Here is a 27,080-nt window from a genome sequence, read left to right as displayed (position 1 = left end):
GGTTGGAGACCCACATCTCTGCTTGCCTTCCACAGCTCATCGACAGAACCGAGTCCCTGAACCGCTCCATCAGGAAGAGGTGAACCTGCTGCTTTCCAGACTAGGACTTGGGGTTCCCCAAGACGGTGTCGAAGAGAGGGGCCTGGGGGCTAGAGATGCAGAGCCCCGAGGGAGCTCTGGTAGGGGCCAGGGTGGGTGTGGAAGCCCAGTGAGGGAGCATGGGGTGTGACCCTTCTCCTACCCTCCAGTAACAGCGTGAAGAAGTCCCAACCAGCCTTGCCCATCTCCAAGATTGATGAGCGACTGGAGCAGTACACACAGGCCATTGAGGTATGCTCAGGCCTCCCTTCTTCTGCTGGGTCCCTCCTCCATTCACATACCCATTGTCTCATCCCAACCACACCCCTCCATCCAACCAAGACCCTTCTATGCAACCAATACCCCTCCATCCAACCAAGACCCCTCCATCCAACCAAGACCCCTCCATCCAACCAAGACCCCTCCATCAAACCAACTCCCCTCCATCAAACCAACTCCCCTCCATCCAACCAATACCTTCCTATCCAACCGATGCTCCTTCATCCAACCAATGTCTTTCCATACAAACAACACTCCTCCATTCGGCGAACACCCCTCCATCCAACCACCGCTCATTCAGACCTACACCTCTCTGTCCTACCAATGCCCCTCTCTCCAACAACCCCCCCATTCAATCCGTGCTCCTCCAGCCCTATGTTCTGAGCAGCATGATAGCACCACATCTGTCTCTTACCCCACCATATCACCTGTGCTCCTCAGATCAAGAAGGTGTTTCACAAGTACACCAAATGGAGGCACATGCATTTTTTTTTTTTTCACAGTGCCCTGCCCCAGCCCCTTACTGGGAAAGCACTCCTCTGGAAATACAAATATGTAGAAGAAGTCATGTATTGGAGACCCTCACCCTGGCTTCTCTGACATGTCCCATGTGGCTGTCCACTAAAGTGGTCCTGGGTTTTTCCTCCTCTGCAGACTGCTGGCCGGACCCCCAAGCTGACCCGCCAGCCCTCCATTGAGCTGCCCAGCATGGCTGTGGCGAGCACCAAGAGCCGGTGGGAGACAGGAGAAGTGCAGGCTCAGTCCACTGCCAAGACCCCCTCTTGCAAGGTAACACCCATCCCAGGGTGAGGTGGGGTCCCCTTGGTGAGGCAAGTATGAGGCTGTCTAGGCTGCAGTGTGGGTAGACAGAGCACTGGGATGTTTGGGGGGTGCTCACCAGGCTGGCCCCCAGAGTGGAAGGCCATGTGGGGGAACTGGTGGCCCAGTGCACGTAGGTGGTGCCACTTTCCCTTTCTTACTTCCTCCCCTGGGCTCTCGTACAAGGCAGTGGGTGGGCAGGCCTGGGACCCAGCCGGGCAAGGCTGGACAGGAGAGAAAGGACCACGGCTTTGAGTTCCCTGGTCGAGGGTCTGCACCTGTGACATGTCCTTCCTCTGAACATAGGATATCGTAGCTGGAGACATGAGCAAGAAAAGCCTCTGGGAGCAAAAAGGAGGCTCCAAGACGTCATCGACAATTAAGGTAGGGTCTAAATGTGGCTGATGTAGGGAGGGCAGGTCTAGCAGTTGAAAGCAAAGAGGGGCTATCCTCAGTGTATCCGGGAGGGCTTCCCAGAGGCAGCACCATCTCCGTTCTGCCGCTCTCAGCTTTGCTCTTGGTCACCTCTCCCAGCAGAGCACTCCGTCTGGAAAGAGGTACAAGTTTGTGGCCACCGGACATGGGAAGTATGAGAAGGTGCTTGTGGACGAGGGCTCGGTGCCCTAGGCTGCCCTTCTTGGTGAGTCCAGGGCAGCAGCCCGAGCGTGAGGTGTCGTGTGTGTGGAACGGGTCCTTCTGGGAATGTGGAGCCATGGACAAGGCCCGCTTTGTTACAGCTGCAAGGGCGGCCTGTGGGGACTGAATGCCCGGCCTTGGAGCTGGTGGGAACCCACACTTGGCTCGCTCTCCTATACCAGCTGGGGGCCCCTCCAGGGTCCACCACCCCGCCCATCACCTGGTGAAGAAACATGGTCCACTGCCGTGGTTAGACACACTTTATTAGTGGCCTGGGTCCCAGGATCCATTTACAGCACCCGTTATGCCCTGCGTGATGCAGCTGGCCGCCTACTGGCTGCCTCTTCCCCTCCTGAGTCCTGCACCCAGGCACCTCCGTGTCCCTCTGCCATCACTGCTGACCCCATCAGAGCCCTGGCCCCTGTCTCGAGTCAGCGGGGACTGCAGATGCGGGGGCCCCAAAGCCGCATGAGGCCTGGGGTCCCCTCTGCTGCCTCCCCTGCCCCGGGACCAAGGACACCCGTCCTTACCCAGCCATCGAAGCTGGGCCCCGCCCCCATCTCCCGCCAGCGAGCCCCCCTCACACCTTGCCCCCCAGGCGGGGGGATCAGAGGCGGGCAACAAAAGGAGCTGAGCCTGGGGTCTTGCCTCCCCCCACCCCCCAGATGTGTCAGGAATGACAGTCAAACCGCTGATGCAGCCACTGGTGCCCACGCACAACTGAGTCACCCTGGCCAGCCAGCCCTGCTCTGCACAGCAAACATAAATCTGTCCCCCATCTTTCCCGGAGGGGCGGGGGGACCACAGAACCCAGCCCCAGCATCCTCCCTGCCCTGCCGGCCCGCAGCCCCTCAGGAGCCCAGGCACCCCCCTGCACCTCCTTGCCCCGAGTCCCGAGCCATGGGCCCTGCTGTGCGGGGCCGACTCATCTACCCGCTGCCTCATCACTGAGCCGTGTTCCTTCCTTCTTGTGCGTGGTTTTACCCCGTTAGCCCCATATATATTCTAACCCAGTGCAGACCCCTTCTCTGCCCCAGTACATGCCACGGAGACCGGCCTCCTCCCCGACCCCACCTGCCCCTGCCGCACCCCGCCACAGTCCTTCCTGCTGCAGCCTGTCCGTCCCGCACCTCCCGGCTGCCCGGTGTCCGTCCGGCCCTGGCGCCCTCTGCAGTGGCCGTGGCTCCCCAGCTGGACCCCCTGTCCCTCTTCTGTCCACACCACGGTCCTAGGCCCCGGTGCCGCCCTGACCGGTCACTGGAGCTTCCAGCCAGCTGCCGTCCGGTTGAAGTTCTTTGGCTTGGGGTTTAGGTCCACGACGGAGTGGACTATAGGGGGCGGCCGGGCGGCTGCCTCCTGCAGCTTCCGGGCGTTGAATCGCGGCCTGCACAGGAAGGGCAGGCGGCCCAGGCCGGCCAGGGTACAAGCCCCATCCCTGGGCCCAGCCGGGCTGCCTTGGGACTTGGCCACGGACATGCGATACAGCACCGCGTCCCACATCCTGGAGGCCCGGGAGGCTGGGGGCCGGGACGCTGGGAGGGCGGGGGCTGTCACCTCTTGCCCCCTGCCCTCTGGGCTCTGCTCTGGCCCCGGGCATGGGGATGTTTCCGCCTCCTCCATCAGCTGCTTCTTCAGGCGCGTCCAGCCGCTGAGCCGGGGCCTCGGTGCAACTTTGGGGACAGGGTATGGGTGCGGGCCTGAGGGCGGGGACGGGGACGAGGCCGCCCGGGGACTGGAGACCTGCTCGGCCTCTGCGGCAGGGCCAGCCACAGGGGGCTTCTCCACGGGCTCAGCTGAGGCCGGCCTGTGAGGCGAGGGTCCCGGTGAGCGGTAGGTGGGGACTATGGGCACCACAAGCCGAGTGCTGCCCTCTCTGGGCACCAAGGCCTCAGGGCCAGGGCACTGAGGAGGGGGAGCCTCAGGGCAAGGACCGGCAGTCTGGGCCTCTGCGGGCAGAGGGCGGATGTGGGCCGCGGGGGCCGGGGGCTGGGCCCCAGGAGGGTACGGGACCGTGTCCCGGTCCTGCCCACCAGGCCCCCCATCTGGGGCTGTCTGGCAGGGCTCTGGGGTCCTGGCCCGTGGGGACGGCACGAGCCGGATGTGTACCTGGCTGACGTGGGTGGCCCCTGCTGTGGGGGCCGAGACCTGCGTGAAGCCGCTGGGGGACCGGGTGGGGTGCAGGGCCGGCGTCGTGAGCCGGAGCCCCGTGGCCTTGAAGTGGGCAGCCAGGCTCCTGTGCTGAGTGAAGCTGAAGGGGGCTGTGGACGTCTGCAGAGGCGATGCCACGTGCTGGATGACGGAGGGGTGGGGGGAGCGGGGCAGGGCGGGCACGGAGCGCGGGCCCTCCGCGGGGCGCGGGGCCGTTGGCTCCTGGTCGTGGCTGGCCTCACTCACAGGGGACAGGGAGGTGCGGAAAGCCCCCAGTGGCACGGGGGCCCCGCCCCCGGTCATCTTCTTCCGGGCAGCCTTCCTCAGAAGTTTCTGCAGACGAAGGTTGTCCTTGCCTGGCTTGGGCAGCAGGGGTGGCGGGGGTCCCGAGGGCCCCGGGGGGCACAGGCCGGCCACGATGAGCGTCGTCGCACCCTGGGGTGGAGAGGGACAGCCGTCACAGGCCGGCCGTCCTCTCTGCCGGTGCCCCCCCCCCCACCCCGTGGTGAGGTAGGAGCTCCTGAGGCCCAGAGGGGTCACGGCCCGACCCTGACCATCAGAATCCCTGCTTCCTGAGCGCCCGGCACCTGCCGGGCAAGTCTGTCCGCGTCCGCAGCTCTGCGGGGCGGATCTGCCTCCAGCCGCTTCAGAGAGGAGCCCACGGAGGCCCGAGTGACTCGGTGGGTGACGGCCGAGGGCGCCGCCCGGGGGCACAGCCTAGACCGTGAGACCCGTGGACGGGCTCCGAGGGGGAGGCACGTGCTGGGCCGGCCGCCCGCCGGGGCAGGAAGAGCGCCCGCCCGCAGACGCGTGAGGGGCGCCACACCGTCGCCAGTCTGACCACAGGCTCGTCCACTGTGAGCCAGCGGTGAGGGTGGCGGCCAGAGGCTCAGGAAAGCTGAGGCTGCATCATCAGAGGTCGATTGGCCGGGAGGTGGGAGCAATTTTCGCTGAGCTACGCTAAATGGGATATTCCCGCAGACATCCTGGCTGGGGTGGTCCTGGCCAAGCCGCCCGCCCTGGTTGCTGGGCGCCACGTGCTCGCAAGGACGTTGACAAATGGCGTCTGGGCCAAGCCGGAGGCCGGCCGGTTTGTGGGAGGAAGGAGGCCCGGAGCTGCCGGCCTGTGGGGGCCGGCTCTGTCAGGCGGGAGCGGGTCTGCCTGGGGAGGGGCCTCAGGGGTCTGCCCGGGGTTCCCGCTCGGCTGTGCCTGCTTCAGGGGGGCCCAGGACCCCAGGGACCGCGGGAGCTCTGGGGCAGCCAGGCTAGCGGGAGAGCAGGCGACGGGCACAGCTCCCTTCACCTTGAATCCCAAGTAGGCCCGCGGCCCCGGGGGGGCCCCCGGTGTCAGGAAGCAAGCTTCCAAGGTGGAAGCGGACGTGGGGTTCCGGTGGCTGGAGCAGGGCGGCTGCTCCCGGGGGAGGGGGTGCCGTAGGCAGGGCCAGCGTGGCCACCAGAGACGGGCTGGAGACGCGGAGGGCAGGGGGTAGCCCCCTTCCCGGACCGGAGCCGGACACCCCCACCCATGCCGGTGTTTCAGCTTTCCTGAGACCGCAGACAGCTCGGGCAGCACCCTCCGCCCTCGCAGGGGCGAGTCCAGCCAGACGCCCACCCCGGCCCTGCCACGGGAGCCGCTGCCGTCGCCTGCCTGGCCTGCCCGCGCCCGGCCAACACCCACCACCGTCGCCGTCTCTCCACTCCTCGACCCCCCCGACCGCTCTCCCCTCCCGCTCTCTGACCCCCACTCTACCTCGCACAGCAGGGGCAGGAGAGGGACTCTCACTGGTGATTGACCAAAGGGGCCGCCCCCGCAGAGACCAAGAGTCCCCGAGGAAGGCCCAGCCTGGGCAGAGAGAGGACACGTGCTGGGGGACCTCCAGGTCAAGAGACACCAGCGCCTGCACCGCATTCTCAGGCCCTGCCCCCTCCCTGCTCCCGGCTTGCAGCCTTGTCCTCCGTGTGCAATAAAGCTCCTTGTGTGTTCCAAGTGCTGGCTCTGTGTCCATAACTGGGGGGAGCGACAAAGAAGAGGGCCAGCCCGATGGGAAGTCCTCCCCAGCCCCTGGACAGTGGTAGGATCCAGAATCAGACACTCTGTCCTGTTTCATGGTCTTCTGCAGTATTAGACTCTGAGATCTGAGGTGTGTGGTGGCTTAAGTTGGGGCGCATATGATGGGGGGTTTCAGTCTTCCTCTTCCAGAACATCTATGATGCTTCCCTCCTTGACTGGCCAGATTAAATTTTACTGCACCTGAAACAGTGTGCATTTCTGATCTGTACCCCTAGACTGTGAACTCCCTGAAAACAAGACCCACCTTGGGGTCATCCCCCATTCCAGCACCTGGGAGGTGCTCAGTGAGGATTTGGTGGGTGGACAGATGTGGATGGTGGATGGACGGACGGACGGATGGATGGATGGATGAGTGGATGGATGGACAAATGAATGGATGGATGAGTGGATGGATAGATGGACGGATGGATGGATGGACGAATGGATGGGTGGAGGGATGGATGGATGGATGGATGGATGGATGGATGGACGAATGGGTGGGTGGAGGGATGGATGGATGGATGAGTGGATGGATAGATGGATGGATGGATGGATGGATGGATGGACGAATGGATGGGTGGAGGGATGGATGGATGGATGGATGGATGGATGAATGGGTGGGTGGAGGGATGGATGGATGGATGAGTGGATGGATGGACGAATGGGCCGGTGGAGGGATGATAGATGGAAGGGTGGGTGGACAGATATGGATGATGGATGATGGGTGAAGGAGTGGAGGGATGGATAGGTGGGTGGACTGATGTATAAATAGCAAGATGGGTGGATGAATCTTGGCTAATGGATAGATGGATTGATAGAGAATAGATAGACGGGTACATGGGTGGATGTACAGAAGGTAGTTGGACAGAAAAACCATTGTATGGACAGTAGATGGAAGAAGCGATGGAGAGGCAGTCAGATCAATGTGTGCTGCATGGGTAGTAGGTGGCTGGCTGGCTGGCTGGGTGTGTTGGTGGGCAGATGGATGATGGTTGGATGGACAGTGGAAGGGAGGAAAGAAGGTAGTGAATGTGAGAACGGATGGGAACAAGCAGGTGGGTGGGTGAACGGACCAGTGTGTGAAGGCGGAGACAGGGCGGAGGGAGTGCTCCCCAGCCCTGGGCCCGCACCCAGATCTGACATTGGGCTCTGCTGCCCTTGTCGTCGGGGGAACCCACTGAAGAGCAGGACCACTGGACCTTTGGCGTTCCAGATCCGGCTCTGCTGGGAACCTCCATTTTCAGAAGTCTCTGTGATTAAAATCGGCCTGCCTCCTGGAGGATGGAGTAAATACGGACCAGTCAGGAGCATTAACGCTCCACCAAGCCACAGCCATCTTTTCTCACCACGGCCCACCTTGGAGACTGCATCCAGGGCCGTCCTCTGCCAGCCGGGGCGCATCTCCCAGCGGGCACGCCGCGTTCTCCCTCCCCACCCAGCGGGATGGCACATCAGCCTAGGGGAGCAGCAGAGACGGCCACAAAGCCCATGGCGGCACAGTGAGCCGGGATCAGAGCGGAGGACGCCACGGGATGAGAGGCAGGGGGGGGGGGGGGGGGTGGTGGACGGTGCCAGGAAGCCAGACGGCCACGCTGCCCTGACCCACCCCGGCCCTCTCAGGAGCCTCGCACCCCAGCCCAGCCTCGGGGATGGGGACCCAGGGCTTGTCTCCTCTGAGTATCTCCAAGCCCGCCTCCGCCGTGACGTAAGACCCTGCCTCTCAGAGCCTGCGGGTCGGGGCCTGCGCGCCAGAAGGGTCCAGAGGTTCAGAAGGGCCCCTGCCCGAGGGGTACCTGGACCGGGATACCCAGGCACTGCCCCCCTGCCATCGGTCCCGCCTGCCCGAGAGCCCCACCCCAGCGCAGAACTCCAGCCCCGCGTGCGGGAGGCGGAACAGACCAGTGACCTACACACGGCAAAGAGGCACCCAGGCTAGTGGGGCCGCAGACGCCCGGGGCTGTGGCAGGACCGTCTCTGAAGTGCTGTGTCAGCCGCTTCTATCTGGGGCCTGGCAGAGCCCAAGCCCGTGGGGCTGGCACCAGTGTGGGTGCCCAGGACCTGTTCAAGGTCCCTCGGGCCCCGCCACCCCACCCGTGCAAACCGGGGCCCGGACCAGACTGAGGGGCCCCGCTCTCCCCCGCCACCCTAGGGTCCCCCCTGAAGGTAGCCGGAGCCAAACTGCTCTGGGGCCGCCTCTCCCTGTCCCGGCTTCCTCCCTGCTCTGTGGCCTCGCTCAGCACCTCCGGCTTTGGAAGCCGCCCCCCACCATCCCTGGGCCCAGGGCCTGCGTGGTCAGTTCTCAAACCCTCTCTGGGGTTGAGATCCATCCTGCACCCCGACCAGGGCTGGGCCACCCTTATCCCTTGCCCCCACCCCGGGCCCCCAGACCCCCTCCAGCCCTCCGGGGAGGCCCCTGCCCTGCCCCTCTCCTCCCACCCCTGCCCGGCCAGGCCAGGTGGACCGGGGTGTGGATTACCTGTCGAAGGTTCTCGGAGGCCTGCGGCCTGTCCAGCAGAGCCTGCTCAATGCTGTCCGGCCGCACCACGGGCCTGGTGCCCTGAGGGGGAGGTCACGGATACCCAAAATAAAACCTGTGCTGTTCCTCCTCTGACCTCAGCGCCCGTTCTCTGGCTCGGCCCGTTCACGGGAGAGCACCTGCCAGGGGCCGAGGCCACTGAGCGGGCGGCCACCCTCCTCTGCTGGCCGAGGAGGGCCACTGCAGGGCCTGGGCGTGCCGGTCGGCAGGTGCCGCTCCTAAGAGCAGCAGGGGCAGCGGGCGGCTCCCGGGAGCAAGGTGGTCTGAGCGGGGCTGGGTGTGCACGGGGTTTCCTCGACCAAGCCCCAGCACAGCCTACAGACAAGGCCGAATGGTCCCGAACGTGCTGTCCCCACGAGTGTGCCCACGTCTGGGGGGGCAGGGGGTGGTGAGGACCCAGAGGAGCCAGCCTGAGAAGGGAAACCTTACCACAGGAAAGAGGCCACGGCGGCCCCCGGGAGCCTCGTGGGGCCCTCCCTAGAAGTGAGTCTTGAGGTGGTCCCGCTGGGCAGAGTTGGCCAAGGGTCAGCTGTATGTGGCCCCCCGAAACCCTGGCCCATCCGAGGATCTGGGCAGCTTGGGAGACAGCATCAGACGGGAGGAACAAGTTCAGATGGGAACGGGGGGCAGGGGGCAGGGGTGTCCCCAGTAACTCCAGCCTCCGCGAGGCAGGAGGGAGAGGGTCCCTGCCTCCCCCTGCTGTGTGACAGTGGGCATGCCTCTCCTGTCGTGGGTCCCTGTGGCCTTATCTCCGACTTGCAGGGATTGAATGAGGTGCCAGCAGAAGCCTTCTGGAAGCTTCTGAGGCCCCAGAGCAGGCAGAGAGCTGGGTGGAGCTGGGGCTGGGGCGTGCGAACCCCCCGACGTCCCTGACCGGAAGCCTCCTCCATGTCTCCCCAGGGCTCACCCCGGTCCTGCGCACTGAGCAGACCCCACCGTCGGTGCTCCTCCCTTGCCTGGAGCCCTCGGGTCTGGAAGGAGGTGCCGGCCTGCTCTGACCCCTCTTCGTGTCTCAGTTTCCCTAATCCGAGGGTCAAGCCCGTCGGAGCTCGTGGCCTTGCCAGCTAGTGAGGGGACCATCAGAGGCCCGGGAAAGGTGTCTGCCTGGCGGATGGTGCCATCTGGAGTTCTGTGGACAGAACGGCCAGGCTCCACGGGCACGTGGCGGAGCCCGCCCTGAGCAGCACGCTGAGTCTGGCCTCGGGGAGAGAGGACCTCAGGGTCTGGACCCCCAGACGGCGGCTCCCAGGCTGAAGGAAGGGGTACGGCCCCGGTCGCTGGGGGAGACCCAGCAGGACCGCCAGCAGTCAAGATCCTGTTTGGGCTGTTTCTTCTCCCACCCGTCTGTCCTGTGCCCCAACAGCACCCACGCGAGAGCCAGGCCTGGTCACTAAGTGGGGCGCAGACAGGACAGAGGCCCGGCTGAGGACGCCCAGAGCCCTGCTCTCCACGGCGGTCTCTGGGACGCCAGGCCGCGTGCTCTGATGGAGGACGCAGGTGGGCCTGGGGCAATGTGCCCACGCCCCAGACACCGTGGGGGGCGGGGGGCAGCTGGACTGGGGGAGTCGGGGCCCCCGTCTGGGACCCCACAGCAGCCTGGCCCAGAGAGAGCCTTGGCTGCATCCCTGGGGCCACTCCGTCCCTCCCGTCACCCCTCCTCAGCCCATCAAGAATGTGCCCGCTGTCGGGGGAGTAAAAATAGAAGCTGACACTTCCCGGGGAGGAGGGTGGACCTTGCCTCCGTCTCCAGACACGTCCCCCACATCCGCGCCTCCTCAGGCCTCCTCCTCTGCCGTTCCTATACTTGGTAAGGGGCCTGCGTGGGCACGGCCCCTTCCCGCCTGCCCCACATGCCCGGCCACCCAGCCCCTGGCCAATGGGCTGCTGGGAAAGATCAAATGTCACTATAACATGAGGGCATGAGCTGAGCGGGCAGTGCCTGAGCCGGTCCTGTCCACAGGGAGCTCTAACCCTTCTCTCCAGACTCAGCCACAGGTCGGTATGGCCCAGGGCTGGGCGGGGCCGGCCCGGCATCTGAGGCACGTCTTGGGTCCCGGGGTGCTGAGAGGGGCCAGGCCGTCGTGTTCGCACATGTCTCAGCTCCGAGCGTGGCGGCCCGGAGAGCCCACGAAGACAGCCCAGGGTCCCAAGGGTGCTGGCGCAGAGGGCGATGCTCTCTGGACGTGGGGGAAGCCACTCTGAACGGGAACGCGACAGCTGGGGTGGCCCGAGGAGGAAGGTGGGGGCTCCCTGGAAGGAACGGGGCAGAGGGCTGGACAGAGGTGCCCAGGAAGGGCGCTGCCCACAGCCCCGAGGGCCCCCGGGCACCGTGTCCTGCCCGCCCCCCCAGCCCCGGCCCATCTGGGCCTTTCCCCGGGGACTCCAATAAGCTGAGGGCACCAAGGCCAGCCCCTCGCACAAGCTGGGGGTTCTTGGCCTCAAGCAGTCATTGCCTCCAATCCTGGCATTTGTAGAGACGGACACGTCGGGCGGCTTGTGTAATTCATCCCCAGGGGCAGCTCCGTGAGGAGGGGAGGCCGGGACCCTCGCAGCCCCAGGGGCACCTCCCAGAGGTCAAGGACAGGGCCGGACGGGCCCAGGCAGGGGGCGCAGTGGGGACCTGGGCCTGTGTCCTCGCAGGGTGGAGGGCATGCTCCCCAGGGCCCCGCCCCTGCTCCTTGCCCTCCCGCCTCCCCCTGCCCCATGCCGTGGGCTCAGCTGCCCTCCTGACTTCGCCCAGACCGGGCGCCCGCACCTGCTGGTGTCCTCAGCCACCGGGGGAAGTCGGGCCAGGAGCCACTGCAGGATACAGTGGGGGCCCAGCCGGGGAGTGGTGACGCGGCCGGGGGCTCACAGCCAGTGAGGACAGGGCCTCCCACCTTTCCCACCCCATCTCGTCACCTGGGAAGGAGGGAAGGGGGTATGTGTCTCCAAGGAGGTCTGACCTCAGGGGCTATTTTCACTGTCGCCCCCGCTGAGGGATGGGCTTCCTTCCCAGCTGTCGAAATGCCGTCCCTGCCCTCTGGCACCCCCCACCTTGGCCCCTCCCCGACAGACAGTGAGATGAGGGGACAGAGCAGCCCTGTGATGTGTCCTTCAGGGCTCCCCTGGCCAGAGGGGCAGGATGCAGGAGAAGTGAGACTTTGCCAGGGGCTTGCGGGCACCCTGCCCGGGGATACGGGGGTCCTCCTGGGCACCCCCTTGGACACCAGCCCAGAAGGCAGGAAGGCAAGATGCAGGAGGTCAGGCGGGCCTGGGACACCTGCGGGGGCTGGCGGGGAGCTGGCCAGGAGGAGACCTGAGCTCTGTGGCTGCCCTCTCAGCCCCCCTCCCAGCGTCTTGGGTTTCTGGGCAGAGGTGTCTTGGCTAATTTGGGTGCCTATTTCTGGACACCTCAGCTGCCACTGGCTCCTTAAAAATAACCAGCCCCTGGGCTCAGGCCACACCAGCCCCCACTTGAGGCTGCCGACAGGTGTAGGGCCCTGGCCGGGTCGAGGGGGGGCCAGCAGGGCGAGGCCCCGGGCTCCCATGGAGCCTCCCATCCTAGAGAGTGGCCCCTGGCGGGCTGGGGTGCTGGGGACAGGGCCCACGGGGAGAGACGGGGCCCGGGAACAGGGGGAGACCCCAGCTGTACACGAGGCGGGAGGCTGTAACCGGAGGGGGCGGCCGAGCCCTCTTCCAGGGAAGAGCCACGCGCTTCCCCGGGCTGGGGTGGGGGGAGCAGCGAGCTGTGGGTTAATTCTGCACGGAGCTTAAATTGCTCTGGGAAAATTAACATTCTTGACAGAGGCTTCGGAAAACTGTTCCCACCTTAGCGCTGTGATGCTCAGGCCTCCTCGGATGATGAGCTTGTGTTTTCTTATACGCAGCTCCCTGGGGGGGCACGGCTATTGTCTTCCACTAAGCTGTGATATGTTGTCATGAACTTTGTGTTTTAAAACCCCGGGCCAACAGTGTGATACAGCTGCTCAGAGCGTTCCCAGGCCCCGGGCCGCCTCAGGCGTGTGCGGCGGCCAGCTCACGGAAAGAGGGTCCCTGAGCGCACTGGCCTGGCGCGGGCCACACCTGCACACGTGAGCTTCCCTGCAGACATTGACAAATTCAAGAGCGTCCGAGGGGCCTGGGAAAGCAGGCCGGGGAGGGCCAGCCAGATGGGGCCGTCCACTCCGTTCGCGCTCGGGCCCCGGGCTGGGGGCACGCGGCCGCGGCCAGATCCCGTCCCCGTGAGCCCGGGGGGAGGGGGGGGGAGACGAGGAGACGGAACGGCTCGTACGTTCTTGTGATTTGGAGAGAGGGGGCTGCACAGGGCCCTGGGAGATGCCCAGGGCACCCCAGAAGGAAGACGTGGGGTCCCTGCAGGAAAGCATCAGTGGGGGAAGGGAGCTTGGAGCTCACACCGGGAGAGGCTGTCACAGGGATGGCGGGGGCCGGGCACACACACTGGGGGAGCTGGGCTCTGTAATCTAGGGGCTCCTGGGGAGCCCCCCAACCTCGGCCCAAAGGCACAGCCCATCACGAAGCGGGTTTTGAGTCCGCGTCAGCAGGGGTTTCCCTGCTGTCCAAAGCAGCCTAGACGCCCCTCCTCGGGGAGTGCTATACAGAGGATGTCGGCCCTGGGTGGGGGTGGACGCCACGACCTTCCAGCATCCCGTCCAACTCTGCGATTCCAAGCTCCAGGCTGGAGCCGGGGCAGGAAGGGGGGCAGGGTGGGAGCAGAGTCCGGCGAGGAGGGCTGTGGGGGCCTGGGGAGGAGGCCCGCCCAAGGCCGGACACTTGGCCTCCACCCTGTCCTTGGACATCCCCTCACACCCCCAGCCCTAAGAGCCCAGCGCTCGCCCACGCCAGCACTCCTAGACCAAGGCCTTCCTGACTCTCATCTTGGTCCCCCCCCCCCCACAGAAACAACCCTCCCACCATGTCGGACGAGGAAGTGTGAGTACCAGTCTGAGTAGCTGCCTGCCCCGTGTGGGCCCCTGGACCTGAGCTGTGTTCAGAGGCCAGAGGACCTGCTGGTGTTTGTTACGAGCCGCTGAGTGAAAGCCCACCTCACCCGTTCTCTCTCTCTCTCCCCCCCCCTTCTCTCTTTCTTACCCTCTACCCCCAACAGTGAGCAGGTGGAGGGTAAGTGTCAAACCATCTCCTCTCTGCGCCCACCCCAGACGGAAAGCTCACACTTGAGGCAGGCCCGTCCAACTGTTGACAACGTGGCTGTCCTTGGGGACCCCTGGCGGGGAACCCCAAGAAGCGCCACGGTCCGCGGTGGGCGCTAGACCGACCCCCTCTGAACATGGGCTCCCCACTCCCGCCCCTGCGGCTGGGACCCCCTCTTTCTCCAAGGACATGTCCCCGAGATGTGGTCACATGAAAACCCTGTCCCGTATGCCCAGCCTGTCCCGCTGGCTCTCCGGGGCGGCGTCCGGGAGGGGGTCCCGGGCCCTGGCCGCCCCTTCAAGCTCACCCAGCAGGACCTGGGTGCCCCAGCACCAGACCCCCCCAGCCCTGCGGGCTTTTCTCCCCTGGAGCTGGCGGCCTCCTCGGGGCCCAGGGACCCCCGGTCCCCATCCTCAGGGTTCCGGGGCTGGGGCAGCTGGCTCCGGGCCCCCCGCCCCCCGCTGACACGGTCCCTGTGTTCTACCCCCTTGCAGAGCAGTACGAGGAAGAAGGTAACTCTGGGAGCCCCGCACGCCCCCCACCCCGACCCAGCGGCCCCGCCGCCCCTTAGCTCAAAACCTCCGCTTGCGGCTCGGCCACTGGACTTCGGCTCCCGGAGCCCGTCCGTCGGTTAACTGTGTGTCTCATCATTAACTACTCTCCGACGTCCCTGCTGACCTCCCGTCTCTTAATCCACTAATAGAAAATCCTTCGTTCCTGCACATCCCCGTGGTGCTGCAGGGACTGAGCTGACACGTGCCGGTTAAGACTCCCCCTCACCGACATCAAGGGCCGGGTGGTGTGGACCCTGCTTGTCCCTCTCTCCGTCTCCGTCTCTGTCTCTCGCTCTCTCCGTCTGACTCTTTCTCTCTGTCTGTCTCTGTCTCTCCCTCTGTCTGTCTCTGTCTCTCTCTCTGTCTCTGTGTCCCTGTCTCTCTCAGCATCCCCGCCTTGGGGCATAAGCTTCGGGCCGATCTGGAGCCCCCTCCCTCGCTTGGGCTGGCGTCTGGGGGGGAGGCCCGCGGTCGTGCCTGGGCGGGTCCGGAACAAAGGGGTGCCGCGGCACCCCGGGAACCGTGCGGGAGGCGTCCCCGCACCCTCACCAGGCTGGGCCGTGAGGCGCTCTGGGTGCTATGTTGTGTGTTTTGAACATGTTTTGAAAACACTTCGCTACCCTGACAACGTAAGCAAAACGTTTCTTTTTGTGTCAAAAGGTGGAAAGACTCCTCTCTGAGTGGGACGCGTGGTCCTGGGGAACTGCCCCTTCCCCAGCGAAGGCTCCCCTGCCCCCATTTCCGCCAAAACCCTCCCACACAGACACCCCCGTGTCAGGGCAGGCGGGTGGCCGTGGTCCCACGACCCCAAGGAGGCGGCAAAGGGCCCGAGGGTGCTCACGGGACAGAGGCAGAGTCCAGGCCCCGTTCTCCCGGGCTCGCCACCTCCAGCCTGGAGCACCCACTGCCCCTTCTCCCCGAAGGCCCCCTCCCGCCACTGCGCATGCTCCCCCCTAATGACTGTCCTTGTTTCCTCTCTCCCTCCTGTCCCGCGGCTCCCACCTCAGAAGAGGCCCAGGAGGAAGGTAAGTGGGGTCCAGGAGCCCGGCCCCCACGACACCCTTAGCCCTTCTGCCCCCCGCGTGTCCCCACCCCCTAAAGACGTGCCGTGTGCTCTTGGCCTAACCTCTCCTCTCTCCTCCCGCCACCCGCACGCCCGGCGCCCCTCCACCCGCAGAAGTCCATAAAGAAGGTATGAAGACACAGGACTTCTGGTCCCCATGTGGGGCCCGGGCCTGGCTGGAGCCCACGCAGGGCGGGGGAGAGGGCGGGGAGGCAGCGAGGTGCCAGCCAGCAAAGGACTCCCACATGTGGCCCTAACATCACCCACTAACCTCGGCCAACGCTTAACCAGAGAGGGGGGGGGTCCCCGGGGCCACGCACCCTGTGAGAGGCGGGGCCGCGGATGGGCCTCAGGCCCCGGCACAGGGAGACCGGGTCAGTGGAGGCCTGGCCTCACCGTCCTGGAAACATCCCTCCCCTGAGGGTGGGTAACCGAGAGCCCACGGCCGAATGTGACCCCTCGACCGGGTCGGGGCCCGAACCAGAGGGCGGGTGACACTGTCACTCCCTGGCCACCCCTCCACCATGCCCCGTGGGCCCCTCTTCAGGAGCCGGGCGCACAGCGGCAGGGTAGGGGATCCTGTGCCCGGATGGGCGGGCTGAGCAGCCGAGCGTGTCCCTCGGAGGCTAGACAACAGGGCGGTGGGTGCCCTGCTCTGGGGCCGGTGGGAGGGGTGACCCCTGGGCTATAGGCCCTGCCCTCAGGACTCACGCTGCTACCTTACCAGGCCGCAGCCAGAGGCTGCCAGCCCCCGTCAGCCCTTCCCGGGGGGCAGAGGAGAGGCGGGGACCCCAGTGTCCCCCACAAGCAGGGGTCTGCCACTCCACCCTGAGCCCTGCTCCCGGCAGATCAGCGAGGCAGGGACAGGATCGGGGAGGTGGGGGGCGGCAGTGCCCATGAACGCTGACGGTGCCTTGCTGGCTTCCCGCACGCTCCCCGCCCCTTGGCCTCGGCCGCTGACCCCCCGCCCCCCGAGTGGCAACCGGTGTTTCCATTAACCTGGGATCCTTCCTCCTTTGACCTCTGACCCACGCGTGGTGTTGCCTCTTGTTCCTTGGCCCTCCCTAACCTAGAAGTTCATGAACCAGGTATGTGCCATGACTTCAGTCCCGTGTGGGTGCCTGTGCACACGCGTGACCACGTGCGGGTGTGGGCAGGCACCCAGGGGCCGAGTAACCTACTCACAGTGTGGTTCTGCTGGGCCCCGCCACCCCTCACCCCTGTCCCCCTCAGTCTTTGCCGAGGCTCACAGCTGATTTTCTCTCTCCCCCACCCCCACGGTGCCGTTCTGCTGCTCACCCAGAAGAAGTCCAAGAAGGTATGCCCTGCTCCTGCCCCCCCCCATCCCCGCCCTCCCCCACTTGCGGCCTGACTCCCGCCTCCTTCCCATGGGCTGAGGACAAGGTGGGAAAGGTTAGGTCCTGGGTGCTGGCTCCGGTAAGACTGACTGGTGGCCTACAGGCTTCCTCCTGGCCCCCTGGCAGACAGCATTCCGGGGTTGCGGGGATGAGGCCCTTCCTGGGCCCCCGGCAGGCAGGTGGGGGTGGCCAGCCGGAGCCTGAGGGCAGAGCCCACGGCAGGGCGCTGGCCCCCAGAAGAGGATGCCGAGGTCCACTAGGACCCTCTGGACCCGACAGGTTCAGGTGGAGAAGAGCAGAGGGGGAGAGACAGGACAGCGCCTCGCCCTGCCCCAGAGAGCACATCAGAGAGGGGGTGTCAGGAGGGGTGAGGTCGAGGGGAGGGTGGGCGGCCACATGGGGTGAAGCGGAAAGTCAGGCTGGGGCCCCAGGCAGGATGGCGGTGACCTGGAACAGCCGGGGGCCTCGCGTGCAAAGCGGCAATCAGGTCCCACATCCCACCCAGCACCTGGGTCGGGGCCAGACACACCCTTGGCGGGAGGGGGCCCCCGGGCGGGCCGTGCCGGGGTGGAGGCCAGGGAGACGCGGGTTCGAGTCAGGGGCCCGAGCTGTCTGCAGTCCCTCCCCTCGGCGGGGCTGCGGGGGCCTCCTGGCTGGGCCTGAACCCTGAGCACAACCCTGAGCGCGTCTTCCCTTCTCCGGCCTCAGAGAGGCTGCCCGGGGTGGGGGGCGGTGAGGGGTGCTGACCCCGGGCTTGGTGGGCAGATGCTGGGCTGCCCGGGTACAGGGGTCTGGGGAGCAGTCCTGCAGGGGATAGAGGTCACCAGGTCACCCTGGGACCCACCTTGAGACCGAGAGTCAAACAGGCAAGTGGGAGCGGGGTCGGGGGGGGCTCCACCTGGGGGAGCTTTGCAGCACAGCCCCCCTAGCTCTCGGGGGCAGCCCCGGGACCTCTCCAGCTGGGCCCCCAGAGAAGGCAGACAGCTCAGAGGCACCCCTTCCTCTTCCTTCTGCCCCTTGGTCAGTTTCGTGCTCCCAAAGCACCCCCTCCTCCCACCCAGTTTCCCCCACGCTCTCAGCCCCCCGCCAGGGTGCTGTTTGTGGGTGTGTGGCAGGCTCCTAAGTACCCCGGGTGAGCCCAAGCCGAGGGGGACACATGGGGGCACGCCAAGTACACGTGCAGCCGGACCCCCCCCCCCCACCCCTGGTCGGCCAAGGGCACAGGCAGGGGAGCAGGTGGTCAAAGGCAAGCTCTCAGCCCGGCCCCTCTGGGTCATGTAGGCTGAAGGCAGTACGGTGGACCCTTCATCTCTCTGAAGGGCCCAGAGCGGACAGCGAGGCACAAGGGTCAGGCAACTGTTAGACATCTGCAGACCCCAGGCTGTGTCCCCACCAGCCAGGACCTCCCCAAGGCCGGAGGCGGGGGATGGGGTGGTGAAAGGAAGCAGCCCCCGAGGGAGGGCAGCCAGGCCCAGGCAGGCAGGTCGGGGAGGGGGGTAGCGTGGGGACTGGAGATCTCAGCGTGGATGGCCCCACGGCAGGCCCCCCGAAGCACCCACCCTCAGCTGCAAGGCTCCCAAGTTAGGGAGGGTCTCAGCTTTCCCAGATGGGCTCTGCCGGCCCCGGTGGACAGACTCAGAGAAGCCAGGGGCCCAGCCTGCCAGGGACGTTCACTCACCACCAGGCCTCCCCATCACGGCCGCCCTCAGCTCCTGCGTCTGGTCCCCAGACAGCCAGGGCACTGGTGGGGTCCGGGTGCTGTCCCTGGCTGGCGTCGGCCCCCATGGCCCCCGTACCCTCGGCCCCCGCCTCCCCAGAGGAGCAGAGGGAGGGTGAGGGAGGCAAGGGCCCCTGGCCGGACCCTTAGAGAGGACACACTGGGTCTGTACCCCTCTCCCTCGCCCGCCTGTCTGTCTTCCTCCCAATCGCCAGGCCGGCTGCTTGCATGGCGTCCACCGTGGGGCACAGCTGCCCAGGCCTCGCACACACTGTCCAGTTCCTATTTCTGCCCGGCACAGAGGTGGGGCGGTCAGAGGGGACCAGGCACCTGGACAGGGGTTGCCTCCTCTCTTCCTCCTCGATCCCCCGAGGACGCCGTGCCCCTGGAGTCCGTTCCCTCCTTCCTCCCTCGTTCCCCCTCCCGTGCCACATCCTGGTCCACACGCCCGAGCTCTCCTCCTGGGACCCCACAGGGACTTTCTCTTGCTGCTGACGGGCAGGCATATGGGTGGTAGGCTCGGCTGGAGGGGGAGAGGCAGGCGGGCGTCCAGGCAGGAGCCCCCAGCCCCCAGCCGGGTGGCCCCAAGGGGCCTGTGGGCAGGAGCAGGCCACCAGGCTCATCCGGTCTCTCTCCCCTCTCCCCATGCCGGCGCCGCGGTGTCCAGAGGAGAAACCGAGACCCAGGTGAGTGTGGGGCCCGGGCAGGGCTGGACACCAGGGTGGGCCGGAGGCAGGGGGCACCTGGGAAACTGGGGTCCCGTGGAAGACAACGCCTTTGGGCTCTGTGGGGGACGAAACCCCAAACCCCTTCGAGAAGGTGGCTGCTTCTTTGCTCCCTGGTTGGGTGTTTAAAGCTCTAGACATCTGGTGAAGGTCCTTGATGAAAATGGGGTTATTTGGTGCCTTCCCCCCAGGCGGGGAGCAGAGACGATCGCTGGGGGTACGGTGGGGCGTCCCCACCCATTCGTCCAGTGTGGGCAAGGAAGGCTTTCTGTAAGAGGAGGCTGGGGGGCCAAGGGAGGACGGGGAACAGGGGGTCGGGGGAGACAGGGCAGAGAGAGGGAGGCACAGCGGAGCTCCCCTCCTGCTCCCCGGCCCCCACTGCGCGCGGCCTGCGGTGGGGTTCTCCCGGCCCTATACGTGAGGCACCCTTGAGAGGGGCTGGAGGGAGGGTCTTGCCCCGTGGCCCCTTCAGAAGAAAACCGTGAGTGGACCCACCGCCCCCACTGGGGCCTCTGGGGAGCCATCGTCCTGGTCCGGATGGTCTTTCCCTCCTTTGACCTGCTTGTGAGTATTTCAGGGATTTGTTTTTTTAACCCAAGTCTTCACCAGCACGTGCCCGGGGTTCGCGCCCACCTGAGGAGCGCTCCGGGGTCCGGGGGGCTGCGGCGCGCTCCGGGTACAGCCAGCATATTTCCACCCACTGCACTTTATTTTTCTGCTATTTTAAATAAAGCTGCCGGGTCACAAGATATTTTCTAGCTTTAAAAAAATGTTTGTGTTTTCATTATGAAAATAAAACACCTCATTAAAGAAAATTTGGAAAATACGTAAAAGTCCAATGAAGAAAGAAAATCATCTATAACTCTCCCCGCCCGCCAGCCAGACTGCGGGAAAAGGCAGAAAAGAATAAAAGCCTTACTTCTTCCTACTCTTTCCATGCATAGGGCTCGGAAAAAAAGATTTAAACTCTGAGCCGTTTTTCAAACATCGTACTGTCTATACAACCTTCAATTCTGCTGTTTTAAATTTTAGCACTATTCATAAGTATTTTTCCATGTTTTTACATAGCCTTCTTAAATATTTTGAATGGCCACATAATATTCCATCAATTGGACAAACCATAATTTCTGGAACCGTTCGCCTTCTGCGGGACATTAAGGCTTCCCCCAATATTTTACTATCATAAATAACGCTGGGTGGAAAGCGTTTTCTGTCTTTCGGGTTATTTCCCTAGGCCACATTCCCAGAACTGGAATTACTGGGTCAAAGAGTATGAACGTCTTTCAGGCTTTTGACGTCCGTTGCCAAATTGCTTTCCACGGGGGCCGTGCCAGCGCGGGCTCCGACGTGGACGTGAGCGGGTCTGTGCCCCACGCTGCCGCGCCCGGGGACACTGATGGATGAGGAGGGCCTCTCGGGGCCGCTTCTGCTCCCATGCCTCCGATTACTCCGGGAGAGCCTCTCCCGCGCACTGCCTCACTGGCCGTCTTTCTTACCGAGACCTGGCATCGTGCACCTTCTGCCCATTTATCTAACGGCAAAGGCGTCTGCACGATTTCTCAGCCATCGGTCTGCACAAGGATATAAGTCTTCTCTGTACTCGCTGAAAATATTTTTCTAGTCTGGGTTGGGCTCCCCCCCCCTTCCAATTTTTGCTTTTTTTTCACATACATAAGTTTTTCATTTGCATGGAGTCGTCTGGCCATCTTTCCCTTAGCGGGACCTTCTGGTGCTGCCGAGCTTAGAAAAACCCTCTCCTGTTCCAGCATTTGGGTCCATATTCAGACCCACTTTCTTCTGTGGCTTGTTTCAAACAACTGTTGTTGTCGTAACTCTTTGCTCCATCTGGAATGCACTGGGGGCAGGGCCCGGGATCCGGGGGCCTCGTTTCTTCCTCAAACTGCTTTCTGTCCAGCCCCCTTTCTTGGGGTCCCCAGGAAGACAGTTTAAAGAGGGGCCGGAGACACAAAAAGGGTCAGGATGGCCGTTCCCGACCGCAGAGGCCAACGCCCCTCAGGGGTCTGCAGTGGCCAGCCTGTGTCTGGTCTGGCCTGCCTGCGCTTCTTTCTTTGTTTGAGACAGAAGGAGAGAGTGCCCTTCCTGGACAGACGGGGGTGAAACAGCCCTTTCGATGTCCAGATGTTGGCAAAACAGAGGGACGCAAAGAGGCTGAACTCTTCTCAAAGGGGTCAGGCTGCTCTGGGGACAGTGGGTTACACGCCTGACCAGGACACACACACTTGTCCTCAGCTGGGTGCCCAGGCAGAAGGGTGGGAGGGCCAGACCCCTGGTAGGTCTCTACCTACCCCTGCTCACAAGCCTCTCTCTTCTTCAGACTCACTGCTCCTAAGATCCCGGAAGGGGAGAAAGTAGACTTCGATGTAAGTTTATGGGACCCGGATCAACATGGCCTCCATTCTCAGACCCCCAGCCTTCAGCCTACAGACAAGGCCTGGGAAGGTCATCTGCTCTCAAGCAGCCAGAGCCAGAACCTCCTGGTTCCAGGAAACTCTGCCTTAATTTATTTCTGGACCAAAGGAAACTCCCACAGTTTCAAGCATCTCTCTTCCCTCCTCTCCCATCCACCCACCCATCCATCCACCCATCTGTCCATCCATCTGTCCACCATCCACCTACCCATCTATCCATCCATTCACTCATCCATCCACCCATCCATCCAACCATACATTCACCCATCATTCGTCCATTCACTCATCCATCCACCCATCCATCCAACCATCTGTCCATCATCCATCTACCCATCCATCCAACTATATATTCACCCATCATCCATCCATTCACTCATCCATCCACCCATCCAACCACTCATCTGTCCACCATCCATCTACCCATCCAACCATCCATTCACTCATCCATCCACCCATCCATCCACCCATCCATCCTTTCACCCACCCATCCATCTGTCTATTCAATAAACTACCTCACTCACCAGTTTCCTCTCTGTCTGGCCCATGTGGAACATCTCTGAGGATGATAGCGGGGCCAAGTCAGAGCCAGTCCATCCCAGGAGTGCTGATGACCTCAGGGCTTGGCGGGGCCCCGATTTACCCACAGGGAGGGCAAAATTCCTACCCTGGGGCTAAGAGATCAGGTCGCCTTTGGGCCTCAGGAGGGCAATGGCCATGGGAACATGGTGAGGGCAAAACGTCCCTGGCCACCCTCGTGTTGGCCAGAGGAGACAGGGCGCCCCTGCCGGAGCACGGGAAGGGGCCGCCTGCCGCGCTGGGGGGTCAGGCGGGAGGAGCTGGAGACGAGGGGCCTCTTCCACCCACAGGACATCCAGAAGAAGCGCCAGAACAAGGACCTCATGGAGCTGCAGGCTCTCATCGACAGCCACTTTGAGGCTCGGAAGAAGGAAGAGGAGGAGCTGATCGCTCTCAAGGAGAGAATCGTGAGTCGGGGCCCTTCTGGCGGGAGGCGGGGGCGGGCGGTCGCCCCGGGGAGGGGGCGCTGGGGCTGGCGAGGCGAGGTTGACCTGCTCCTCCCCCCACAGGAGAAGCGGCGTGCGGAGCGAGCCGAGCAGCAGAGGATCCGGGCCGAGAAGGAGCGGGAGCGCCAGAACCGGCTGGCGGTGAGCCGGGGGCCCCTTCCCCGCCCCGGACCCCGCGCCCGCCGGTGACCGGGGCCACGGGCCGGGCTCCCCCTGTCCTGCGCGGCTGCTCCGGGCGGGTCCCCGAAGCCCGGCACTGAGGCCTCGGGGACGGGGTCTCTGCAGGAAGAGAAAGCCCGGAGGGAGGAGGAGGACGCCAAGAGGAGAGCGGAGGACGACCTGAAGAAGAAGAAGGCCCTGTCCTCCATGGGCGCCAACTACAGCAGCTACCTGGCCAAGGTGAGCGCGGGCCCTCGGAGCCGCGGCGCCGAACGGCCTCCTGTAGGGGTGCGGCGCGCCCCTCCTGAGGCCGGGCCCCTCTGCCATGTCCCCTCAGGCCGACCAGAAGAGAGGCAAGAAGCAGACGGCCCGGGAGATGAAGAAGAAGGTTCTGGCAGAGAGGCGCAAGCCGCTCAACATCGACCATCTCAGCGAAGATAAGCTGAGGTGGGGCCGGGAGGGGGCGGGGCGCTGGCTCTCCGTGGCCACCCGAGGGGGACAGCAGGTGGCCTGCGTCCCGCCTTCCGGCGCTTACCGGCCTCGCCGGGCCTTTGCCGCCTTCCCAGGGACAAGGCCAAGGAACTCTGGGACACCCTCTACCAACTGGAGATCGACAAGTTCGAGTTTGGCGAGAAGCTGAAGCGCCAGAAATATGACGTGAGTGCGGACACCTTGGCCCTCGGGTCCCGGGGCGGCCACCTCCCTGCACCCGCACGGCCTCGGCGCCCGGGACGCCCACGAGGGCCGTCCTCACGGGGCCTGGCCGCAGGCACCCTCTGGGGCCGCCTCCGTGTCCCAAGAGGTCGGCCTCTCTCTGAGGGCCACAAGAGGAGCGGAGGGCAGAGGGGCCTCGGGGTCCAGGCTCCGAATCGCCCGGAGCCGGTGGACAGCTCGCCCCAGTATAGCACAATTTCCTCTAGCACCAGGGTGGCCTCCTTGGATCCCCTGGGGAGGCCCAGGCTCAGGTCCCCAAGCTGTCACCTCCTCGGGTCAGTGTAGGCAGGAGGGCACGCACACCCCTCCAGCAGCTGGGAAAGGGGTCTGGGACTGAGTCCCCGGCAGGGTGGCTGCCTAGAGCCGCCCGGGAGGGGTTCACAACTCGGAACAGCGGCCCTGTGCAGATTCTGTCTCCCTGACGCCCCTCCAGTCCTGGGGAGGGGGCGCCGCCCTGGTGGCTGGGAGCTAACCTGCCCTGTGCACACGCGACCCCGCCCCGCCAGCTTCACCATCATGGGCATGGTCCCCGCCGTCCACTGTCCTCCAGGGTCCCTGGCGGGAGACGGCGCACACCCCAGGGGCATCTCCCACGGCTGTCGGCACAGGCCGCCAGGAAAGCGGGCGTCCGGTGACTGGAGAATGCGGCTCCTTCTCGGGAGCCGCGACGTAGGGCAATTCGCCTGGTCCGTCTCAGTTTCCTCACCTCTCCTGGAAGGAGGAGGGGCACCGGGGCCGCCCCCGGAGCACGCGTGTCCCTTCCGCGCCCGGGGTCAGGGACACCGCCGCCCTCTCCTGACGTTCCTCTGGGAGGCCCGGCGTGAAGGAGGGGGCTTCACCCGCACGCGGCCCCCCTCGGGGTCCAGGGAGTCGAGTCGGGCACCCAGTGCCTCCCGACACACCTGTGAGCGACCGGCAGTGGGTCCCCAGGGGCTGGAAGAGCCACGAGGGCCCCCGCCTGGGCTAGCCCAGCACGCGGCAGGGCCCCGAAGCCTCAGCCACCCACCCAGCCCGCTAACCATCTCGGTCTTTCTAGATCATGAACATGCGGGCCAGAGTGGAGATGCTGGCCAAGTTGTGAGTAGCCAGGGTCCACCCTGGACCGGGCTCGTGGTGTGCAATGCACGGTGAGCCTCTCGCATGGCAAACCAGGTTCGTGGAGGATGGCAGCGGAGGGCACGGGGACGGAGGCCGGCCTCCCGACCCCGCCTCCTCCCTACCACCTGCAGCCCGCGGCTTCCGAGGTCGCCCTGCCGTCCTTGCCGGCAGGCGGGGAAGGGCCTTGCCCGCCCCAACCAAGCCTCTCCGGGCGTCAGGAGGAGGGAGCGAGAGGGCCGGCTCCGACTGGAGTCAGGGGCTCCGCGCGGCTCGCCTCCCTCCCCACGCCCCCGCCACGCGTCCTGCCGCAGGCCCGCAGGTAAGTGGCCGGCTCCAGAGCGGCTGCGTGTGTCGGCCCAGGTCTCCAGCGCAGGCGGCCCAAAGTAAGTCAGAGGCACGAGCCCCGGGGCCGAGGGGCCGCTGCCTTCCGAGCAGAGGAGCCAGGGCGCAGTAAGGCAGCAAGGCCTCAGGCGAAGAGGGCCACCGGCCCAGCCCTGCTCGAACTGCCAGGTAAGCCACCCGTATTCTTCACAGATCACCAACCTCAGGAGCCGCATCGATCAGGCCCAGAAGCAGTGAGTAACCCCCCCTGCCCGTCGCTCTGTGCCGGGCACACGGTGCCAGGGGGCTGGCCGGCTGCCGCCCCCCTGACCGGGGCCCGGCGCTTTCAGCCGGTCCCAGGGGCCGCCGCCCTCGACGGTAACAACACTAACTGGTGGGCCACTGGCGCCCGCGTGTCTGGGCCCCGCACCCCCCGGCCTGCAGCCTCCTCTGGCCCCTCCTCACCCCAGAGCCCCGGGAGGAGGCCGCCTGGGGATTTGGGCCGTCCTGGGCCACCACCCCGACTCCCCAGCCGAGCGTTGCTCCGGAGGCGACCTGCTTGGCTGCGGGCCTCCCTGGCCCCTGTTTCTTCAGACGGTGAGCCCTCCATCTGCAAAATCACCCGAGGTCCGTGGGACCCACGACCACAGACGCCAGGAAAGGCCTGGAGGAGCCCACCGCCCCCAGGGTGGGCGCTCCAGTGCCCCCTGTGCTGGGGTTTTGCCTCCCAGTCTGATCACTGAGCCCGTTCACACCCCCACGGAGTGCAGTGTCCCCAGGACCGCTGGCCGTTGGGTTTCTCTCCCTCCCCCACTGGCCCCTGACTCCTTGCTGCCCCCAGGGCTGGGCTCCTCCACCCCAGGGGACTGGCCAAGGGGACACCCTCCTCCCTGGGCTCTGTCATGGGGGTTGTGGCAGGCCTCGTGAGAGCCCTTCTGTGTGTGCCTGTGTGTGTGCGTGCATGTGCGTGAGGGTTCTCAGGCTGGCCCCTGCAGGACGCGGGCCACGGGCATGGCCACCAGCACCAGGGTCTCCCCTGAAGCCACAGCCAGGAGTTGTCCCCAGAGTGTCAGCTTCTGGGACCCACACGGCACCTTGACCCGGCACCCAGCTCCCTGCTGGCTGCCTGGTGTGCAAAGTCAGTCAGACAGGGCAGGCTCCTAAGGACCGCCATCCGGCAGGGCGTTGACCTTCCAGGCCCCGAGTCCACGAGGCCTGGCCTGCTGGCCCGGGGTCAGGGAACAAGGGACTGTCCTCAGCCTGTCCCGACTCAGGAAGGCTGTGATCTGGGACGCACGGCACAGGCTCTTGCCAGGCCAAAGTAGCTGGGACAGTGAGAGCCATCTGTCCAGACAGCTTCCCTGGCAGGCTCCGGTCTGCCCGAGGGTGGCCCCCTGGAGCCCGAGCCCCTGGCAGGGGTTGGGGGGTGCCCTGGGCTCGCCGTTCCCTCCACTAACCACACTAACCGTCCTGGCACAAGGCGCCCAGGCCCAGCCGGGCCAAGTGCAGGTGAGTCAGCACTGCTTGAAATGTGTGCCCGGGGCTTGGGTGGGTGGGCTGAGCTGTCGGGGCCGGGGGGCTGCCGGGGGCAGGGCGGGGGGCGCTGAGGAGGATCTGGGCCAGGACCCCAACCCCCCCCACCCAGCCGCTCAAGACCAGCTTGCTTCCGTTTGCAGTAGCAAGAAGGCCGGAGCCCAGCCCAAGGGCAAGGTCGGAGGGCGCTGGAAGTGAAGCAGCCAGGGAAGCTTCCGGAGGCAGAGACCCTCGGCCCGTGCAGCCCACGCAGCCGCGCCCGGCCCCCAGACCCACCCCCGGGCACCCCCCACGTCTCTGTCCTTGCTGCCCCCACCTCCTGGGGCCTGTGAATAAAGCTAGCAGGCTCCCCTCCGCTAAGTGTGTGCTGACTCCTGGACGGGGGGGGGGGGGGGGGGGCCCTGGGGGGCCTGGAGGAGGGGGCCGGGGGGTGGCTTGGGAGGACAGGAGCGTGGGGGTGGTCACCCCGCGGGCCGGGGGCCCGCGAGACACTGGGCGCTCAACTTCGGGGTCGGCCCGGGAGACGACCGGGCCCTGGGCCCAGGTCGGGGGCGCCCCACCCCGGCTCTGCCGGCGGCTTCCACGTCTGTCCCTCACCCTGCGGCCCACATGCCCCTCGGTTCCCCGCCTCAGCTGGGGTCTTTGCCCCCAGCCCCCGCCGTGAGCGGTCCCCCGCCGCCTGGGTCGGCT

General features: G+C 65.3%; 3 protein-coding genes across 3 annotated transcripts in view; 2 read left to right on the top strand and 1 right to left on the bottom strand.

The window, feature by feature from the left end:
• Window positions 1-5,947, top strand: part of LSP1 (lymphocyte specific protein 1) — a 27,757-nt gene extending 21,810 nt beyond the window's left edge. Inside the window, exons 4-9 of the mRNA XM_049614639.1 lie at window positions 36-79; window positions 210-330; window positions 1,012-1,146; window positions 1,483-1,560; window positions 1,711-1,816; window positions 5,501-5,947. Coding sequence (XP_049470596.1) covers window positions 36-79; window positions 210-330; window positions 1,012-1,146; window positions 1,483-1,560; window positions 1,711-1,803 — 471 coding nt within the window. The 3' untranslated portion in view covers window positions 1,804-1,816; window positions 5,501-5,947. The remainder of the gene's footprint in view (window positions 1-35; window positions 80-209; window positions 331-1,011; window positions 1,147-1,482; window positions 1,561-1,710; window positions 1,817-5,500) is intronic.
• On the bottom strand, window positions 3,067-18,457 carry PRR33 (proline rich 33). Its single transcript, XM_049614629.1, has 8 exons — window positions 18,351-18,457; window positions 11,993-12,119; window positions 8,715-8,861; window positions 8,487-8,567; window positions 7,367-7,466; window positions 7,152-7,284; window positions 4,548-4,677; window positions 3,067-4,395 (listed from the first exon to the last, which is right to left on the bottom strand). The coding sequence occupies exons 1-8, from the start codon at window positions 18,455-18,457 to the stop codon at window positions 3,067-3,069; spliced, it is 2,154 nt and encodes a 717-aa protein (XP_049470586.1).
• A 599-nt stretch (window positions 18,458-19,056) lies between these two features.
• TNNT3 (troponin T3, fast skeletal type) lies at window positions 19,057-26,699 on the top strand. The gene is made up of 9 exons (XM_049641432.1): window positions 19,057-19,075; window positions 21,450-21,495; window positions 22,410-22,526; window positions 22,629-22,706; window positions 22,851-22,964; window positions 23,062-23,171; window positions 23,291-23,381; window positions 25,071-25,111; window positions 26,534-26,699. The coding sequence occupies exons 3-9, from the start codon at window positions 22,443-22,445 to the stop codon at window positions 26,586-26,588; spliced, it is 573 nt and encodes a 190-aa protein (XP_049497389.1). The 5' UTR covers window positions 19,057-19,075; window positions 21,450-21,495; window positions 22,410-22,442; the 3' UTR covers window positions 26,589-26,699.
• Window positions 26,700-27,080: the final 381 nt, after the last annotated feature.

The sequence above is a fragment of the Panthera uncia genome, chromosome D1 (genome assembly GCF_023721935.1).
Source record: "Panthera uncia isolate 11264 chromosome D1, Puncia_PCG_1.0, whole genome shotgun sequence".
Taxonomy (NCBI): domain Eukaryota; kingdom Metazoa; phylum Chordata; class Mammalia; order Carnivora; family Felidae; genus Panthera; species Panthera uncia.
Note: the sequence above shows the minus strand (reverse complement) of the source record. Positions and strands in the feature narration are given on the sequence as shown.

Bases quoted from the DNA above. Each gene is read 5' to 3' on its own strand.
- PRR33 (XM_049614629.1), bottom strand. From the start codon at position 18,457: ATGGGGGCCGACGCCAGCCAGGGACAGCACCCGGACCCCACCAGTGCC. The intron at 12,120-18,350 runs GTGAGTGAACGT...CCCTGTCCCCAG, and splicing joins CGTGATGGGGAGGCCTGGTG to CACCCCAGCCCGCCAGGGGC. The intron at 4,678-7,151 runs GTCAGATCTGGG...CTCACGGTCTAG, and splicing joins CAAGGGCAGCAGAGCCCAAT to GCTGTGCCCCCGGGCGGCGC.
- TNNT3 (XM_049641432.1), top strand. From the start codon at position 22,443: ATGGAGCTGCAGGCTCTCATCGACAGCCACTTTGAGGCTCGGAAGAAG. The intron at 22,707-22,850 runs GTGAGCCGGGGG...GGGTCTCTGCAG, and splicing joins AGCGCCAGAACCGGCTGGCG to GAAGAGAAAGCCCGGAGGGA. The intron at 22,965-23,061 runs GTGAGCGCGGGC...ATGTCCCCTCAG, and splicing joins ACAGCAGCTACCTGGCCAAG to GCCGACCAGAAGAGAGGCAA.